At 36.4% G+C, this 16,800-nt stretch overlaps 7 protein-coding genes across 15 annotated transcripts; 5 read left to right on the top strand and 2 right to left on the bottom strand.

Annotated features, from left to right (window-relative positions):
- Positions 1–2: 2 nt before the first annotated feature.
- Positions 3–1,207, top strand: LOC123010944 (mediator of RNA polymerase II transcription subunit 8). Its single transcript, XM_044408147.1, has 2 exons — positions 3–654; positions 706–1,207. Exons 1-2 carry the CDS (start codon positions 244–246, stop codon positions 1,063–1,065), a joined length of 771 nt encoding a protein of 256 aa, XP_044264082.1. The 5' UTR covers positions 3–243; the 3' UTR covers positions 1,066–1,207.
- A 46-nt stretch (positions 1,208–1,253) lies between these two features.
- On the bottom strand, positions 1,254–5,346 carry LOC123010938 (CTD small phosphatase-like protein 2). 2 transcript variants are annotated; one of them, XM_044408139.1, is made up of 6 exons: positions 5,213–5,346; positions 4,803–5,157; positions 3,810–4,458; positions 2,238–2,803; positions 2,086–2,181; positions 1,254–2,025 (listed from the first exon to the last, which is right to left on the bottom strand). In XM_044408139.1, the coding sequence occupies exons 3-6, from the start codon at positions 4,435–4,437 to the stop codon at positions 1,960–1,962; spliced, it is 1,356 nt and encodes a 451-aa protein (XP_044264074.1). In that variant the 5' UTR covers positions 4,438–4,458; positions 4,803–5,157; positions 5,213–5,346; the 3' UTR covers positions 1,254–1,959. The 2 variants fall into 2 exon arrangements, with proteins under 2 accessions (XP_044264074.1, XP_044264075.1); XM_044408140.1 differs by having other exon boundaries at positions 3,810–4,454; positions 5,213–5,341.
- Positions 5,347–5,511: 165 nt separating this feature from the next.
- Positions 5,512–9,713, top strand: LOC123010933 (protein O-mannosyl-transferase 2). 3 transcript variants are annotated; one of them, XM_044408126.1, is made up of 11 exons: positions 5,512–5,810; positions 5,864–5,947; positions 5,998–6,082; positions 6,134–6,238; positions 6,282–6,390; positions 6,443–6,711; positions 8,214–8,369; positions 8,421–8,862; positions 8,910–9,058; positions 9,106–9,397; positions 9,443–9,713. In XM_044408126.1, exons 1-11 carry the CDS (start codon positions 5,779–5,781, stop codon positions 9,658–9,660), a joined length of 1,941 nt encoding a protein of 646 aa, XP_044264061.1. In that variant the 5' UTR covers positions 5,512–5,778; the 3' UTR covers positions 9,661–9,713. The 3 variants fall into 3 exon arrangements, with proteins under 3 accessions (XP_044264061.1, XP_044264060.1, XP_044264062.1); XM_044408125.1 differs by having other exon boundaries at positions 5,513–5,810; positions 8,070–8,369; XM_044408127.1 differs by lacking the exons at positions 5,512–5,810; positions 5,864–5,947; positions 5,998–6,082 and having other exon boundaries at positions 6,292–6,390; positions 8,070–8,369.
- On the top strand, positions 6,720–8,045 carry LOC123010942 (4-hydroxybenzoate polyprenyltransferase, mitochondrial). The gene has a single exon (XM_044408143.1). The coding sequence runs from the start codon at positions 6,921–6,923 to the stop codon at positions 8,001–8,003; it is 1,083 nt and encodes a 360-aa protein (XP_044264078.1). The 5' UTR covers positions 6,720–6,920; the 3' UTR covers positions 8,004–8,045.
- Positions 9,714–9,793: 80 nt separating the features above from the next.
- Positions 9,794–13,682, top strand: LOC123010931 (post-GPI attachment to proteins factor 6). Its single transcript, XM_044408123.1, has 5 exons — positions 9,794–9,902; positions 10,229–10,446; positions 10,493–10,735; positions 10,783–12,024; positions 12,078–13,682. Exons 2-5 carry the CDS (start codon positions 10,239–10,241, stop codon positions 12,740–12,742), a joined length of 2,358 nt encoding a protein of 785 aa, XP_044264058.1. The 5' UTR covers positions 9,794–9,902; positions 10,229–10,238; the 3' UTR covers positions 12,743–13,682.
- Positions 9,816–14,739, bottom strand: LOC123010946 (SAYSvFN domain-containing protein 1). 4 transcript variants are annotated; one of them, XR_006413120.1, is made up of 3 exons: positions 14,104–14,739; positions 10,686–14,050; positions 9,816–10,633 (listed from the first exon to the last, which is right to left on the bottom strand). XR_006413120.1 is itself a non-coding variant. In XM_044408152.1 (3 exons), the coding sequence occupies exons 2-3, from the start codon at positions 14,239–14,241 to the stop codon at positions 13,682–13,684; spliced, it is 507 nt and encodes a 168-aa protein (XP_044264087.1). In that variant the 5' UTR covers positions 14,242–14,517; positions 14,621–14,706; the 3' UTR covers positions 9,816–13,681. The 4 variants fall into 4 exon arrangements, 2 of the variants coding, with proteins under 2 accessions (XP_044264087.1, XP_044264086.1); XR_006413119.1 differs by having other exon boundaries at positions 9,816–12,625; positions 13,558–14,050; XM_044408152.1 differs by having other exon boundaries at positions 9,816–14,050; positions 14,104–14,517; positions 14,621–14,706.
- LOC123010945 (probable maleylacetoacetate isomerase 2) lies at positions 14,280–16,499 on the top strand. 3 transcript variants are annotated; one of them, XM_044408150.1, is made up of 5 exons: positions 14,280–14,438; positions 15,589–15,640; positions 15,697–15,923; positions 15,976–16,328; positions 16,384–16,499. In XM_044408150.1, the coding sequence occupies exons 1-5, from the start codon at positions 14,412–14,414 to the stop codon at positions 16,400–16,402; spliced, it is 678 nt and encodes a 225-aa protein (XP_044264085.1). In that variant the 5' UTR covers positions 14,280–14,411; the 3' UTR covers positions 16,403–16,499. The 3 variants fall into 3 exon arrangements, with proteins under 3 accessions (XP_044264085.1, XP_044264083.1, XP_044264084.1); XM_044408148.1 differs by having other exon boundaries at positions 16,369–16,499; XM_044408149.1 differs by lacking the exon at positions 14,280–14,438 and adding an exon at positions 14,486–15,478 and having other exon boundaries at positions 16,369–16,499.
- Positions 16,500–16,800: the final 301 nt, after the last annotated feature.

The raw sequence follows: 16,800 nt of genomic DNA, 5'->3' as shown, positions 1-16,800 counted from the left end.
TAATCAAATAATTACTTAAAACATATTTTTACAATAAATACAACAAACAAGAACAAAAAACTTTTTGTGTGAAAATATTTAAGTAACTAATTTAAAATTTAAAAAAATCAATTCTTTAGTATGTACTTTCTTAGAGTCTTTTGAATCTCATAGTTGGTGTCAGCGACGGCACTTGTCGACTTGTCTGTTGTGGTTAAGGTTATGTTTTTGTAAACATTATTTTATAAAAATATAAAAAACAAAATGCAACGAGAAGAAAAACAACTCGAATCATCACTAGATTCCATAATCCAACGTGTCAACGACTTAAAATCATCGATAGCTTCAATGATTTACAAGGTAGAGAATGAATATGAGACTCTCAACTGGCCCACATTTTTGGACAATTACGCCCTTATGTCCGGTCAACTCACCTCCCTTTCCAAGGTTTTAAGTCATGATAAATGTCCGACCCTTAGAAATCTCACAGTACTACCTCTTATGTTGTCCCCCGAGAGAGACGAACAATTGGCTCAAATGACTGAACACAGAGTCACAACTTTTGCCCATGATTTAGTCCCAGACTACCTTCGGACTAAACTGGAACCCTTGGCTGAAAATAAAATGATGCAACTAGAACATAAAGCGTCAACTTTAACATATGAGAACGCACAGGTGTGTTATAAAATTATGTAAAATAACATTTCTTTAAATAAAAATTTGCAGAAACAAATTGCTGCTTATCAGAAAGTTGTTTCTCATGTTTGGGAACTTGTAAGCAAAGCGAGAGAAGAATGGGAAGTTGAATCTTCAGCCAGGGGAAGCACTCAACAGAACTCCAGTGTAGCTGACACTCATTCTCTTGTGGCAGCTGTTGGGATGGGGAAAGGGCTTAAAATGGGGACGAATCCCAACGGACAGCCTAATCCGACGTCAGGAGGGATGATGGTAGCGCCACAAGGACGACCTGGGGGCACTCCTGGGCAAGGACAGATGCCACCCAGTACTCAAACCATGAATAAAGCGCCCTCTGCTATAAAGACTAACATCAAAAGTGCCACCCAAATTCATCCATATGGACGTTAGTGAAATACAGTTTTTAATGTGTACGGAGATATATTTATTTATTAAGATATAATCTTACAAAAATAACTAAGTATAACAGTGGAAACAAAGAAAACACTTTGTAGCACAATGAGTAAATTATAAAAAGCATTAATTTACAGAACTATCAACAAATGGTTGAAAAAGTGTAGCTGGTCGGAACGAGTGCCTGGTAGTTTTTCTAAATAAGTACAGCGGAACTTGAACATTTTCACAATGTTTTTAGCATATCATGCTAAGCATTCTTATAAAATATAAAACATATAACATTTAGAATTAATACTTGAGGACCCAGTCGAACAAAAATTAACAACTTAAAAAAATATTTTCTACAACGTAACGTGGGTGACTGGACCCTGTTTACGTATAATACGCATTTAAAAAAATATAACAGACAACAAATAAAATACTCTTGTGCATAAATTGCAACTATTCTATGGTCATATATTTTTCCTTACATGGCAAGAGAATTTTCCTAAGTTTTTGATCCCTATATACAAAGTGATACAATAAAAAGAATTCAACTTTTTATACTCTCTAATTTGTTAATATACTTTTTGTTTCTTAAAATACTGACCAACAATTCATAATTATATACAATCTAGGGTTTTTTTTTCAATTTTAAAAAACAACCTCCAATTGTAATAATTTCTTTCATATTGCACAATTAAATCACTGACAAAAGACAACATTTGAATAAAAATGGCTACTTATAAAATAATCTACAAAAGACGTTCCGAAAGGCACCTCCAGTTGCGTCATAATTTAAAGAAACAACAGTGACGTCAGTCAGTACTTCAACGCAATGGGACTTAACGAAAACAAAAACAGAGTATTATGTGGGTATGCGATTGTCTATGCAACTACAACTGCCAATTAATCAGGGGGTAAGTAACTGAATAGTTTGAATTTGTTGCGAATGTGTGGTCGGACATCCTCTTTCTGTAAAATTAATTAATGAATGAATGTTTCTCATCAAACGATCCGAAATATTTTACTTACCAGTTGCACAAGATCTTCTAAAAATGGTAACAGTTTCATAAGTTCAGAGTCGGTCCTGTCCACGAACCAACTCTCAATCGGTATGCCGTTATTAAGCTTTAAAAAACACGATGTAAGTAAACAACGCTATTAAAAAGTCTCCTACAACTTACATGGTAACCAAAGGCTTGTGGTGAATTATCAATAATAATAGTCTTGGAAAGATCTCTTCCCAGTATTGAAAGATCCTTAATATAGTTGCCGTTGACACATACGCAATGTTCCCGAAACAATCGATACTTAATCCACTTCCTCTCTGGATCCAACAGATTTAACAATTTGTCAGCATAAACTCTCTTCGATGCAGTGAACAAAATCACTTCAAACATTTGAGAAACTTTTTCCATGAATTCACGGAAAAAAGGGCGGGTGCGGACATAGACCGTATAGGAACAGTCTTGGAAGAGGACAGGAAAGTGAAAACTTGCGTCGGAGAGTTCTTGTAAACTGCAATGAACTAGAGTTTCGTCCAAATCCAGGACCAAGCTGAATTCTGGACTGGATCTGGTTTTTAACGGGAGAGCGGGGCATTTAGAACGCATGTCGAAAGTTAAAGGAGGAAGGTGTTTAATAAAAAGGTAGGGATCGAAAGCTTCCCATGTGTCTTCGACTTCCACGTGTTCAGGTTGTTTGTCGAGGCGGTCTTCAGACTCGGGGGTGATATTTGAAATCATGTGACCTTTGCAAAGGAAATTTTCTAAATAAAGTCTTTATTAACGATTAGTGAAGTAAAAATGAAACTAGTAAAAAATGTATTTGGCAACCTAAGAATATTTTTCCAAACTAGGTACGATATTCTGTTAAAATAAAAAAAGCAAAAAATATTGAAATTTTTAGAAAACGTAATATGTTAGTAAGTAAATGGTAAAGAAATGAACAGCTTGAATGGAATGTTGTAATTAAACATTAATAAAATTGTTATGAGTTCCTACGATGATAAAAGTGGAGGCAGCCTTTTTATCGCTCAGATAAATATGATACTTTGCGATTCAAACAAACTTTTGAATTTTTTCCAATTCAATAAACTTTCGCTAATTCTCTCTTTAGAATTGTTTGGCCCTATAACTTCCACTTTACAGTCACAAATGCACAATATTTAAATTTTTTGACTTCAACTTTTTTTCTTTATACAGGGTGAGTTATTTATAATAAAGATCCTAACCGATTTTCAGACGCAACCCAAAATACATTCTCAAAGACAACTTAGCTTTTATACTTGAAAAATTTAGATTACTTAATTTAAATCAAACTAGTTGTTGATATGTCATTCATTCAATTTGATAGTCATCAATTCCACTTTTTTATTCCCTTGAATTCAAAATGTATTTAAACAAACAAAATGATCTTGGTATCTGGAGAATGCCACAAAAATGCAATTTATAATAAATGTTAGAGCTCACAGTATCTATGTTGATAACTTTGAAAAATTTCAAACGGTTCATCAATTAAGGCATAGTGGTATCTGAAAATGTATTTTGGGTTGCGTTGGAAAATCGGTCAGGGCGTTTATGACTCACGCTGTACAAGCTGATTTTTTTATTTTTTTGCTTTACTCAATTTTTAGGAAATTTTTATCGCTACTTAATCCAGTAGTTTTTTTTTACTCAATTTTTAGGAAATTTTTATCTCTACTTAATCCAGTGTTTTTTTAATAGAAAAGAATTTTTGTATGAACAGTTAATTACCTTCTGGTATAGAAACTGGGTACAGCGTGGTATAATCGTAGACGACGTTGCCCATGTTGCCTTGCGCCATCTCCTCGTCCAGCATATTGGTGAACTCCTGGGTGTTAACATTATTCAAATCGTTAACGTCAAACTGAACATCTTGATAATCATCTCTCAAAGACCCATACTCGTAATACATGCTTTCGCAGATCTTTTCTGAGAAAACATCAAAATTGTACTTATCGCATGCCTTTTTATCAGTGACATGAAACTGCATGCTTGAAGCATAATCTGTATGGTTGAGGGTCTCCTCGCAAGCCATCGCGAGCCCACTGTTGAAATTGGAATATTCAATTTCTTTCGGAAGATCGGAATTTAAGACAATCTCTGGTGATGTTTTCTCATAAGAAACCGCGTTGTTGGCCTCAAAGTATTCGAAACATTTCAGGTCCGTTTCCAGAGTGGGGCCCTCGGCGAGGCTGAACTCGGGCACCACTTGGGCCTGAAAGTTTTCTTTGCATTCGTCGGACAGAGTGGGCGTTTCGTTTTTCTTCTGTTTGTGTCCGATTTTACTTTTTCGCGCTTTCCGAATTCTGTTGAGGCAGATCGCGCGGAAGTTTTTCCGTTTTTCACTGCGGAGCCACATTTTTCCAATCCATTTATCTGGCTGGAAAAGACCAACATGTAGAGAGAAGAAAATTTTCAGAAAATCGCGACGCGCCAAAATCGACCTTATGTGAACGCGCCTTTAGGCGATTTCTCTGACGTCCCGAACTTCCCGCCTTGTCAAAAATCAAAATAAAGCCACATTTGGGCAATTATTTCGTGGTATTTTTATAGGAATTCGATATAAAACTCTCCGAATTTATATTTTTTCGGGACACGAAAAGTATAATGCTTGTTTACAAACAATTTTCGGCTTTTAAAATGCACTGTTTCGGAAATCGGTCCGATTTGTTTGGGTGAGCCCCAAGTTGGGAGATATATTGAACAAGTGGAGGTTTTACTTACCTTGCGACCCCCGCGCACACTTTTCACTTTGTTATTTCAATGTATCGAAAGTTTTCATTTTGGGGAGAATGATGATGCCGTACACAAAGCACTATATCAAAATGGCGTCCCACGCGATTTATATTGATAGTGATGGAATGCGCATGCGTGGAGCCGCTCACCGACGAACAATCGGAACTTGACGAGACAGGTAAAAATGCAGGTGAATTTCGTTGATTTTTTATTTTTTACATGAGAAATCGAAGAGGGGCAAGCAGCGCATGCATTTTTAACCCCATTTGACCCCACGACCGCTAAATGTCAGAGCAATGTCGCTTTATGTGGTTTTTCATGCGTTCGAGTACAATAAAAGTACCTACCAAATGAATCATTTGTTATTACATTAATTTCAATAAATTTTCCACTCATACTGAGACTTATCCAACGGGAACGTATTTATTTCTCTTTATTAGAATTTTAAAAACCTTTCCAAAACTCATTTTTGATTTAATTATTCAAGTTTCGATGGAAAAATAAAAATGAAAAATATTTAATACCTATTAAACAAAATAATTTTAGATATTATTTAGTTGAACTTGAACATACCTTCCTTTTTAAAACACATACCTCTCTCACATTTCATAAAAAGTACGGAAAATCGTGAATTCGTTATTCCTATCAATCCCATTTAATTATTCCCATTCCGCAATCCGTCAATTTTGAAAAGTTGTGTTTGACATTTTTAAATGAAATGAGGTTATGTTATTGTTTATGGTTTAAATTCGTTTTTATTTGATTTTTCTTTCACTGCACCCATTATTTTGCGTTAACAGACAACAAAAGTGTTTTGAATTAAATCGTGAAGCAGATATAGAAGTAATTTATGAAGTGCCTTGTTGGCTACTTTCTCTTCATGGAGACATAACGTGTCCAGTAGTACCGTTATTGCATTATTCGTCTTGAGTGTAGTATGCTCACATCATGAATTATCGTGAAAATGGCTCAAAAAGGTGCAAATTTACAAAAAAGGTAAATAATGTAAGTCTAGAAAAACCTAATTTAATTAAAATTTTCATAAACAGTTTTTGGTGGTTAATTTTTGGTATTATTTGTGTTTTAACTGTAACAACGAGGTTTTATAAAATAGCAGAACCGGACCATGTCTGGTAAGTATTTTTTATTTGTTAGAAGAAAATTCCAATTTTAATATCCTTAGCTGGGATGAGACCCATTTTGGAAAAATGGGCAGTTGGTATATCAATAGAACTTTCTTTTTTGATGTACATCCGCCTCTCGGCAAAGTACTAATAAACGGAATTTTTTGCAAAAATATTGACAATTGCAATTTTTAGATGTTAATAGGACTTTCTGGTTATTTAACTGGTTATGATGGTACGTTTGCGTTTGACAAACCAGGTGATAAATACGAAAATACTAGTTACGTTGGAATGCGTGTGGTAAATTCAAACTTTTTTACAATTGACTAATAATTATCAACAGTTTTGTACAGCTTTGGGGGCCACTTTGGTCCCAATGTCATTTCTGGCAGTTGATGAGATGACCCAATCAATCACAGCAGCCACTTTTGCATCTCTTTTGATACTTTTTGGTAACTATAATTTAACCACAAAGGACCAGTAATATTCAAGAAATATTTGCAGATGTGGGACTTCTTACTCTAACCCAATACATACTTCTGGACCCCATTTTATTATGTTTTATCATGGGTTCAGTTTTGGGGGCTGTGAAAGTTTCATCACCCAGAATCACAGAATTTACAGCGACTTGGTGGGTTTGGTTGATTTTTACGGGGACCATGTTGGCGTGTTGTATATCTGTGAAATTTGTGGGACTCTTCGTGGTACTACTAGTGGGGCTTATGACCATTGCTGATTTATGGAATATTTTAGAAAATATGTCACGACCAGTGGTAAGTAACAGAAATTAGCATACTGGAAAAAAACGGATATAAAATAGATTAAGCCCAATTTTTTTTTTTTTGAAAAATTGAGGTTATATTTTTGACAGTTGACATATGATGAAGGTTATGTCATCACAGAAAACTCATTTTACCACAAAAACAATGCTAACACATTGAAATTCTTATTAAAATCGCACCTCTACCACCGCTGGCGCATAATGTTAGCTCTCAGAACTGCAAATTCGTTAATCAAGGTGGTAAATTTCCGTGCACCGAAAATTAAGGTTAGGACAATTTTAACTCCAAATATCCACTGCATTTCAACGACAACAGTTTGTTTCGACAAGAAAAATGAGACACTTCCCGCCAAAATTGTTGATCGTGCCCCTAAATCAGTACAACCCTACTTAAAACTAATGCGACTCGACAAACCAATCGGCACATGGCTACTATTCTGGCCTTGCGGCTGGGGCATAGCTTCGGCGGCCTCACCTGGATGTTTCCCCGATCTCTACATGCTGGCCTTATTTGGAACGGGGGCTGTTATTATGCGAGGTGCGGGGTGTACAATCAACGACATGTGGGACCGTGATATCGATTCAAAGGTGACGCGAACCAAAGGCCGGCCTTTAGTCAACGGCGATGTTTCCATGAAAGCCGCCTGGGTTTTTCTTGCTGGTCAGTTAAGCCTAGGTTTGGCAGTTTTGTTACAATTAAACTGGTACAGTGTGTTCCTGGGAGCAAGTTCCATGGGTCTAGTCATAAGTTATCCTCTAATGAAACGTTTCACGTATTGGCCCCAGTTGGTATTAGGACTGACGTTCAATTGGGGCATCCTCTTGGGGTACAGTGCTATCAAAGGCCACGTCGATTTGCCAGTTTGCTTGCCATTATATTTAGCGTCAGTGTGTTGGACTATAATTTATGACACGATTTATGCGCATCAAGATCGGGCTGATGATTATAAATTAGGGATTAAGTCGACAGCGCTTAAGTTTGATAGGGATACGAAGTTGTGGTTGAGTGGATTTAGTGCTGTGATGATGGGAGGGGTTGTACTCTCAGGGATCATGAATGAGATGGCGTGGCCATACTATGCCTCTACTGCACTAGTAGCCACACATCTTATCTCCCAATTATTAACACTTAACATTGACAATGCCAGTGATTGTTCTAATAAATTTGTATCGAATGCGCAAGTTGGATTAATTTTGTTCTGTGGAATTGTGTTAGGAAATTATTTCAAAAAAGATAAGGACAAAAAGGATAATTTTCATTCCGCCAATGTATTAGTTACTTAATTGTGATTTAAATGTTTCCTCAAATAAATTATTTGTAAAGTTTTTGTTTGGTTTTTTATGCCACAGATGGATACAGTTAAGCATTTATTAGCAAGAGGAATTTGCCTGATCGTTTGGCCTATACTCCTTTATATAACTTTCTTCTACATACATTTAACAGTATTAAACAGAAGCGGAAATGGTGATGGCTTCTACAGTTCTGCGTTTCAGTCTCAATTAATAGGAAACAGTCTCCATAATGCAAGTATGCCCCGCCAAGTGGCTTACGGGGCTATAATCACACTAAAAAACCACCGGACCGGTGGGGGGTACCTACATTCCCATTACCATCTATATCCAGAAAATGTTGGAGCTAGACAACAACAGGTAGTATATGTAGAATTTTTTACAAAATCACCATTTAAAGTGTCATCTTAGATCACCACTTACACCCACAAAGACGATAACAACAAGTGGTTGATCAAAAAATACAACACTGAAGACACTTCCGGCATTACAATCGTCCGCAGTGGCGATTTAATCCGTCTAGAACACGTCCCAACCAGACGCAACCTCCATTCGCACAAAGAACAAGCCCCCATCACCAAAAAGCACTACCAAGTGACCGGTTATGGCGAAAACGGAACTGGAGACGCTAACGACGTCTGGAAAATCAGTGTTATCGGGGCCAAAGACGGCAGTGAAGTTACTGCAGTCAGCAGCAAATTAAAATTCGTCCATTATTTACAATCTTGCGTTCTAACAACAAGTGGCAAACAACTCCCGAAATGGGCATACGAGCAACAGGAGGTTTCGTGCAACCCAAATCTCAGAGATCCTCACGGTGTGTGGAACGTCGAGGAGAATATTTTTGAAAAATGTTCGTTCCACTGTTTGAGATAATTCAATCTGAAAATTGTGTTCCAGTGCCAAATGTGAGTTTCGAAGTGTATGCGCCAAGTTTTTTTGAACGGTTTCTCGAGTCTCACGCTGTGATGTTTCAAGGGAATGCCGGGTTGAAGCCGAAAGAAGGGGAAATCACATCGAGGCCGTGGCAGTGGCCTATTAATTACAGAGTAGGGGGATTGACATCTCGATGCTTTATTTGTAATTGAAATTTTAGGGCCAATTCTTCTCTGGTTCTAGTTACAGGGTGTATTTATTAGGAAATCCGGTCATTTGGTGGGCCAATTTAATTTTCCTGTTAGTATTCGTATTTGTTTTTGGAGCTAATGCGATTCGGCAACAGCGAGGTTACATAAAATCATTTTCTGAGTCTCACAATGAGAAATTGGTGGCTTGCGCGTGGCTGTTTTTGGGGTGGCTTTTACATTATGTGCCGTTTTGGGCAATGGGACGCGTTTTGTACTTCCATCATTATTTTCCGGCATTACTTTTTAGTTCAATGGTTACAGGTGAGGCGAATTTTGTTTGTGATGACTTATTTTATAGAATTATAGGTATCATCATTGATTATTTATTGGAAGAGATACCAAATTTTTTTGGAGAAAAGACTGGCAATGTTGTTTATCACACATTGGTGGCGTTGGTGTTGTCCACAGTGGTTTATAGCTTTTATTTGTTTTCGCCATTAACATATGGAATGAGCGGTTCCAATGCCAACGAGCCCAATTCTACCATGTATGGGCTGAAATGGTTGGATACGTGGGAATTTTAATGATTTTATACAGAATTTTGTATTTTTCAATATTAAAAATTATTATCCAGTAATGTTTGTTTATTCAAACTTCTCAACCGTTCTAACTGATAATGTAATAACATGTAATAGAGATAAACCCTTCAAGGAATAAATGTTTTAGAGATAAGACTGGCACAAACAAAATTAATTTTATTTTTGAGTCATATATCGTTCTATTCTAACCAGTTAATTATAAAAAGTTGCAATATAATTATTTTAATGTAAGTAATTTTATAAAATAAATGTTAATAAACGGAGATGAAATTTGTAAGTTGGGCAACGTGTCTCCATCTTTTTGACGTTTCTTTTGACAGTCGATTGATTTCCTAACCTCAAAGTGTTTTTTGTCATCTATCGGCATAAACAAACAAATAATAAACTATTGAGCCGACCAATGAAAGGCAACATTCGAGCCCAAAATTTAAAAATAAATCCATTCATTTTAAACAATTAAATATTGTGTGCGTTGGTTGATAAGAAACATCGAGTGGGATGATCTCATAAAGCAACTTCCTGCAATTAAAGCCTTGTTTTCCTCACCTTCCAGCAAGACTATAATGAAATGGATAATTTTAATCCTTCTGTACCCAACAATACAATGCCAAGAGGACGAAAATTTGGAAATCGTGTCCAAGACTCGGACATCCTACCTGCAGAAGTATGGGGGCTACGTCGATGTCGTCGTGATGCACGTAGAAGTCCCTTCAGAGGTGTCTTTTGCATCACTTAAATTTACGGCAGATGAGACCAAGGCCTCGATATTTGGTAATTTTAAATATCAGTTGTTTATTTTTGTAATAAATGGTTGCAGGTTGTAACCCACGGAAAGTATTGATGTACATGAAACACAAATCTTTGCCGGTGATCAATCCAGACGGGTCAAAATTCCCAGACAGTTTTAAAAACATTACAAGGTCACATTATTTTTACCTTGAGTTGATGAGTGACAAAACTGTGAAATACTTGAATTTAACGTCACCCGATCCAGGGTGTTATTTTATTACCGCTTTTTTGCCATATAATGACCCCAAGCACGAGTCCATCCAACCACCAGGTTGGTAATACTGCAACTCCACAACTCAAGCTAATTTATCTGTTTAGAGTTAACCCCGGAATGCTACGCTTTTGTGGAAACCACCCTATACATAAAACGACGTCCTAGCGCCGGCCAGATCGTAGAAGGCGCCTCATATAACGTCGAAACCTTCACTTCGCACAGCATTCTTTATACATTCTTCATCCCCGAATTCGTTACACACGCCACTTTCCTTGTAGACAATATCTCCTTCGCAAAGACTGCAACTCGTCTTATAATTCGTATCCAATCCCGTTCCATCCCATCTGAAAACAGTACAATCAAGACTGAAATAATAGAGTCCTCTTTTATCGACAAGTCTGTCACTATTCCCTTCAACACGGAAGAGGATAACTGGCATTACATCGAATTTCTCTTTGAGGGTCCTGCTTCACCTACCGAAAGTAAATCTAGTCTCAAATTCACTCTCAAGTATTTCGCAGAAGACTCTGAAAGGACGTCTAATAATTCAGTTTGGCGAATATTCAATAGCGATCAAATCACGAAAGTGATCAAATACAAGCAGTACGACTTAGTAAGGGAATCTAGTACTGAAAGCTTCTCATATTCATACGAACTGAGACAAAAATTTACGATTTCATCAAATGTTGCTGTTAATTTGACCAATAAGGAATTAGCAGTGCTTCAGTTTAGGCTCCGGGAACATGCGGATATTGGGGGGACCTTGCAATTTATCCTGGCGTTCAAACCACGCATCAATAAAATCAAGAGAATAATCGAGGCCGAGCCCGAAGAAAACAAAATCATTGCTTGTATTCGGCCTGAGGCTCCAGAGTTGCCAACTTGGCCCAATTTGTGCAATTATGACGATACTGATAATGTGGCTCCCCTGATAGTGGGTAAATCTAGTGATAATTCCTCTATGATGATCCCCTATCCCGAATCGGGGGTTTGGTATGCAACCTTCAAATTGTTCTGTGGCGAATGTGTGCCTTGCAGTTGTCCTAATGATTGTCAAAAGAAGTTCAAAGGGTGTGTCAGGGACTGCCAAGCGATTTGTGTGAACAAAGAGACTTGCAACAATTGTTCACTGGACTGCAAGACTGAAGTTGTCAATTCCAACGGTTGTGCGAAATGTGACTGTGATGGGCCTTGTCTCAGGAGTAAAAAAGAGTGCAATTCTAGTGTACTTTTCGATATTTCGTCAACGGCGTGTGCTAACAATTGCGGTAAACACGGAAGATGCATGTTTATGGTCTGCGATGGCGTTGTGTATGCTACTTGTGTGTGCACAGACAATTACAGAGGTAAATAGCGAGAAGATTCTTTGGGTGTGTCTACAAACTGTTTTTTGTTCCAGGTTGGGATTGCTCCGACGACTCTCAAGCCACTCCATACTATATGATCGTCATCGAGCTTCTTTTGTTAGTCCTCAGCAATTTGATGTTTTTGCCAACGGTGTATGTAGCATATCGACGCAAATACTACGTCGAAGCTATCGTTTATTTCGCAATTTGTTTCTTCTCGACCTTCTACCACGCCTGTGATGCCGGTGAAAATTTAATTAGTTTCTGTATCACTCGCTTGGGGGCGCTGCAGTTCGCCGATTTCTACTGTGCCCTTCTGGCTATTTGGGTTACATTAATCGCAATTGCTGACTTGCCGTCTTATTGGCCGACTATGTGTCATATAACCGGCGCTATTATATTGTCTTTCACGACGACTATAAATAAAACTGGAATTTGGGGGTTTCTCTTGCCGGTTGTTTCGGGTCTTGTAATCATAGCGATAAATTGGTTTTTAAAATGGAAGAGAGTTAAACAGTTGTTTTTGCACAAGAGGTATTTGTATATTTTTATACCGTTGGGAGTCTTCGTGGTTTGTGTCGGGCTGACTATTTTCATATTTCTGGAAACGTCAAATAATTATAAGTATTTGCATAGTCTGTGGCATGTTTTGATGGCTGTTGGTGTTATGATATTGTTGCCACAACCAAATACGTTCCAACCAGAAACGGTGTTGTAATTTTCGTCCAATTTCTCTTTAAGATAAAAAATGCATTGTGTTAATTTAATCGTCGAGTGCTATCAAAACTAAAAAATGAGACATCATTGCCATTCCGTTGATATTAAGTGTAAAACTTGCCACTAATCTAACAGTGTCTGAATAAAGCCGTGGTCAAGAGTGCTCTAAAAATTTTATGAGCGTATGTGTAATAACGTCTATACCTGTCAGTTATCTGTCAAATTTACTATTTTTTGAATACCTACCTTGCGTTAAATATTGATTAAAATCAATTCTGTCTAGAACAGACTAGAAGTCAGAATTAATTGACCGCGTTTTTATTCAGACATATTAGTTGTCAGTTTCAGACATTTTGGACGATTTGAAGATTTTGAAAAGCCATATTTGACATTAAAGCTAATGAATTTTCTAAAATTCTTTTCGATGTCACATTTTTTGGTCCGCAATGGTACATGTTGAATTTTTTCAGGGACCGCTTCGAACAAAGATTTATAGCTATAAAGTATGAGTTGCATATAAGTTTTCTCTCTTAGCTAGCGACTTCTTTATCCAAAGTTGCCTTCTACTAATTAAGATTAAAAAACTGTAAACGTAATAACAGTCCTTCAATATTTTACTCATATTACAAATTATACAAAATGTGATTTCATTTAAGAAATATAAATCCGTAGAGATTACCTTTTACAACCACTATTTGTTAGGATACTTTTTCAAGATGTTAGATGTTATTTAGATTTTTTATTATTTATTAAAATAAATGCCAACAATGAAATAGTAAAATGTGTATAATTAAGAAATAAAAAATGAGTACCTACCCCCATCTGCCGTAATGAACAAAATTCAGACGATTAACTGTTCAGTCACTATTTTAGGGGTTACTATTGTTTTTATAAATAATAATTTAACACTTTATATCACAGCATATTGTTATTTTTTTCCCTAATGCACAACCGCAGGTCCATATCTTATCTCTCTTTCAAACTGTTCAGCCTTTAAAGTTCCATTAATGCTCTCACAATTTTTATTAAACACCGAATATGCACTAACCTCCCCCACTTTCTTAGGCCCTGTACGTGTGTTCACATACATGAAAACGATGGCAGAAACAATAAAAAAAACAGTACCAAATTGAAACTCGATGAATATGACATACAATACAATCCAAAGTCCAAACCATAGCAAATAATAAAATAAATCGACATACGAGAAACAGTTAATACTCTCATCATCGCTACAAGCACTGGAAGCATCTTCAGGGTACTCGTCTTCAGGGGGGCTGTGGGGCACCAAAACCTCTTTCTCAGTAGGCTATTGGACAAAGGTGTCAAAAATTGGTATTTGTTTTAAAACAAGTAACTTACCTTTGGTTCACGTGTTTTCGGCCTCTTCTTCCAAAAATCACTAAAGAAACTTTTCGTTTTTGCTTTGATCTCGTTGATTTTTCCTTCCCGAGCTTTACGAGCTCGATATTCTGCTAATTTTTTCTCCATTGGGTCCATTTTTGTTCTTATATATTTTCAAACTATTATACAGGTTTAACAGAACTCGACTGTGTTTTATTTACTGCCAGCTCGAGCACAGATTAAACCCTCAATCTGTGGCTCGAGGCTCGACGTGTAAAAGTTAGAATCAGTGCGATTGTGTTTTTTTTATAAAAACAGTGCAAGATATGGCCCAATTAGCATCGAAACAGCTGGTAATAATACTTTTTTTTATTATGCGATTAACTAACACTGACGTGGCAATGATATTCTATGATAACTGAAGTTTTCGCACTATGAATGAAATAAGTGAGGTTAGAGCGGGTTCATTGACCTATTTTTACAAAATTTTGAATGATTTTTGTTAAGATGTGCACATGCGTACATTTTTACTCACCCTTGCCTCATTTACTCGTAATAAACTTAAAAATGAATTTCTTTTTCTTTCTATTCAACATTTCAGGCTTACTCCCTATAAAAATAAAAACCATAATTATCGTTATTAGTGTAAAAAAAATTCTAATTTGCGTTTATAATACGTTTATTAACGTCTCCAGTAGAAGTCGTTTATGGCTATCTATAAAAGCACACTGTAAGGGGGCAAATTAGACTTTTTTTTTACTATTATTTCATGCTGTTTCAAGAAAATTTGACAAAAAATGGATTTGATGTTTTATTGTGTCAAAAACCACAATCCGGTGTTGCTTGATTAATTTACTGGTACCTATTTAATTGCTTAAATTAAATAAAAAAATACTCCTAACAAATGGAACACTTTCTTAGAAATATAAATCCGACAATTTTAATTTTGTTTTGAATCAACAGCTTAAGCCTGCTGTGTTATAATTTTTTTTATCTAAAGAGTAATTTTTATAAGCTTAGCATTTTGTTCATATTGACTCTTGGTCTTTAGAATCACAAGATTTTTTATGTTACTAAGCTAGTTTTGTGCAAAAAAAAAAGTGCATGTTCACTCGATTAGCATCTACAAAACGCTGAATCATGTTGTTTATCCAACTTTTTAGATACATCTTATTAAAATTCGTTATTAAAATGCGTGCGAAAACCAGTTAAATAGCGAAGGGTTTGCGCTTTCAATAGAACAAGTTTGCAAATAAACCAGTCGCACACAATCAACTCATTGTAGGGTTGCTGTAAAGCAGTCGCTGATTTCAGTTTTTGAGCACGCTTCGTACGATCGATTCATTTCTATGTATCTCTAAACGAAATTAAAATAACGAAAATGTCTGGTAAGGTATGTACCTTTTTTCATTGCTTATTTATCGGATCAATTTCTAAAATTCCTGGCCATTAATTACTAACCAAAAATCACCACTGAATGTATTTTTCTAAAAATATTTCTAGCCTCTTTTATATTCATATTGGCGAAGTTCGTGCTCGTGGAGAGTTCGAATAGGTGAGACAGTATATATTTCCTAATTCTCAATTTTTGAGTTAAAATCAAATTCTCAGCTCTAAATTTAAAAGAAATTCCCTACGACATCAAACCCGTATCTCTCATCAAAACCGGGGGTGAGCAACATACAAATGAGTTCAGAGAAATCAACCCCATGGAACAAGTGCCTGCTCTTCACATCGATGGTGTCACTTTGGTGGAATCCTTAAGCATATTAGCTTATTTAGAAGAAACGAGGCCCCAAAGGCCATTGCTGCCACACGACGTGGTCAAACGTGCAAAGGTCAGGAGATCAAACGATTTTTTATCCATAGATTGTAACGACTTTGATTCAGGTCCGTGAAATTTGCGAAGTAATTGCCTCAGGAATCCAGCCTTTGCAAAATCTCGTCGTTCTTATTCACGTCGGGGAAGAAAAAAAGAACGAATGGGCTCAACACTGGATTAATCGGGGGTTCAGAGCTGTGGAAAAGTTACTTTCGGCCAGTGCGGGGAAATACTGCGTCGGGGATGAAATCACTCAGGCGGATTGTTGTTTAATACCACAAGTTTTCAACGCGAGAAGGTTTCACGTGGACCTACGACCGTTTCCAATTATTTTAAGGATTGATAGGGAATTGGAAAACCATCCGGCGTTCCGAGCGGCTCATCCGAGTAATCAACCAGACTGTCCTCCTGAAATTGCTAAGTAATTCGCAAAAGACGGTTTTTTTATTGCTCAATCAAAGTACAAATTGTTTCAGCCCTGATCCTTACGTTTGATTTGATTTTGGTAGGTTTTATGCATTTGTTGGCGTTTGTAAAAATTCTAGATTTGATATTTTTTAATGCTTTTTAATAAATGTGTTTTGCAAAATAAGTGATAGTTTAAATCAGCCTTGTCTTTATTTAGTTTCGTGTACGTACAATATTGACATTGTTTTAATAACAACAAATTACAAATTTTGGAATTTGACTAGATTATTAGTTTAAAATGGACGGACCTAAAGTATCATGAATTTTAAAACGAAAAAAATTGAATGAATCAAGCGCTATAATACAAACAAATAAGAAACAAAATAAAAAGGTTGAATGAGGCAAGAACTACTGCGGTTTTGTATGATGCAAGCTCTGTAAGTGTACAAAGACCGGGGAGCACTCTTTTGGAATTTTGTTAAAAT

Source organism: Tribolium madens, unplaced genomic scaffold (genome assembly GCF_015345945.1).
Source record: "Tribolium madens isolate multiple individuals breed KSU strain unplaced genomic scaffold, Tmad_KSU_1.1 Scaffold_91;HRSCAF=231;Tcas5.2_LG7, whole genome shotgun sequence".
NCBI lineage: Eukaryota > Metazoa > Arthropoda > Insecta > Coleoptera > Tenebrionidae > Tribolium > Tribolium madens.
Note: the sequence above shows the minus strand (reverse complement) of the source record. Positions and strands in the feature narration are given on the sequence as shown.

Coding starts and splice junctions, on each gene's coding strand:
- LOC123010944 (XM_044408147.1), top strand. CDS start 244: ATGCAACGAGAAGAAAAACAACTCGAATCATCACTAGATTCCATAATC. Junction 655..705: donor TAACATATGAGAACGCACAG/GTGTGTTATAAA, acceptor AAAAATTTGCAG/AAACAAATTGCTGCTTATCA.
- LOC123010938 (XM_044408139.1), bottom strand. CDS start 4,437: ATGTGGCTCCGCAGTGAAAAACGGAAAAACTTCCGCGCGATCTGCCTC. Junction 2,182..2,237: donor CACAAGCCTTTGGTTACCAT/GTAAGTTGTAGG, acceptor TGTTTTTTAAAG/CTTAATAACGGCATACCGAT. Junction 2,026..2,085: donor TAGAAGATCTTGTGCAACTG/GTAAGTAAAATA, acceptor TTAATTTTACAG/AAAGAGGATGTCCGACCACA.
- LOC123010933 (XM_044408125.1), top strand. CDS start 5,779: ATGGCTCAAAAAGGTGCAAATTTACAAAAAAG. Junction 8,863..8,909: donor GGAGAATATTTTTGAAAAAT/GTTCGTTCCACT, acceptor ATTGTGTTCCAG/TGCCAAATGTGAGTTTCGAA. Junction 9,398..9,442: donor TTTTAGTTCAATGGTTACAG/GTGAGGCGAATT, acceptor ATAGAATTATAG/GTATCATCATTGATTATTTA.
- LOC123010942 (XM_044408143.1), top strand. CDS start 6,921: ATGTTAGCTCTCAGAACTGCAAATTCGTTAATCAAGGTGGTAAATTTC.
- LOC123010931 (XM_044408123.1), top strand. CDS start 10,239: ATGAAATGGATAATTTTAATCCTTCTGTACCCAACAATACAATGCCAA. Junction 10,736..10,782: donor CGAGTCCATCCAACCACCAG/GTTGGTAATACT, acceptor TTATCTGTTTAG/AGTTAACCCCGGAATGCTAC. Junction 12,025..12,077: donor GTGCACAGACAATTACAGAG/GTAAATAGCGAG, acceptor TTTTTGTTCCAG/GTTGGGATTGCTCCGACGAC.
- LOC123010946 (XM_044408152.1), bottom strand. CDS start 14,241: ATGGACCCAATGGAGAAAAAATTAGCAGAATATCGAGCTCGTAAAGCT. Junction 14,051..14,103: donor CGAAAACACGTGAACCAAAG/GTAAGTTACTTG, acceptor TTTGTCCAATAG/CCTACTGAGAAAGAGGTTTT.
- LOC123010945 (XM_044408148.1), top strand. CDS start 14,412: ATGGCCCAATTAGCATCGAAACAGCTG. Junction 14,439..15,588: donor AATTAGCATCGAAACAGCTG/GTAATAATACTT, acceptor AAATATTTCTAG/CCTCTTTTATATTCATATTG. Junction 15,924..15,975: donor ACGTGGTCAAACGTGCAAAG/GTCAGGAGATCA, acceptor ACTTTGATTCAG/GTCCGTGAAATTTGCGAAGT.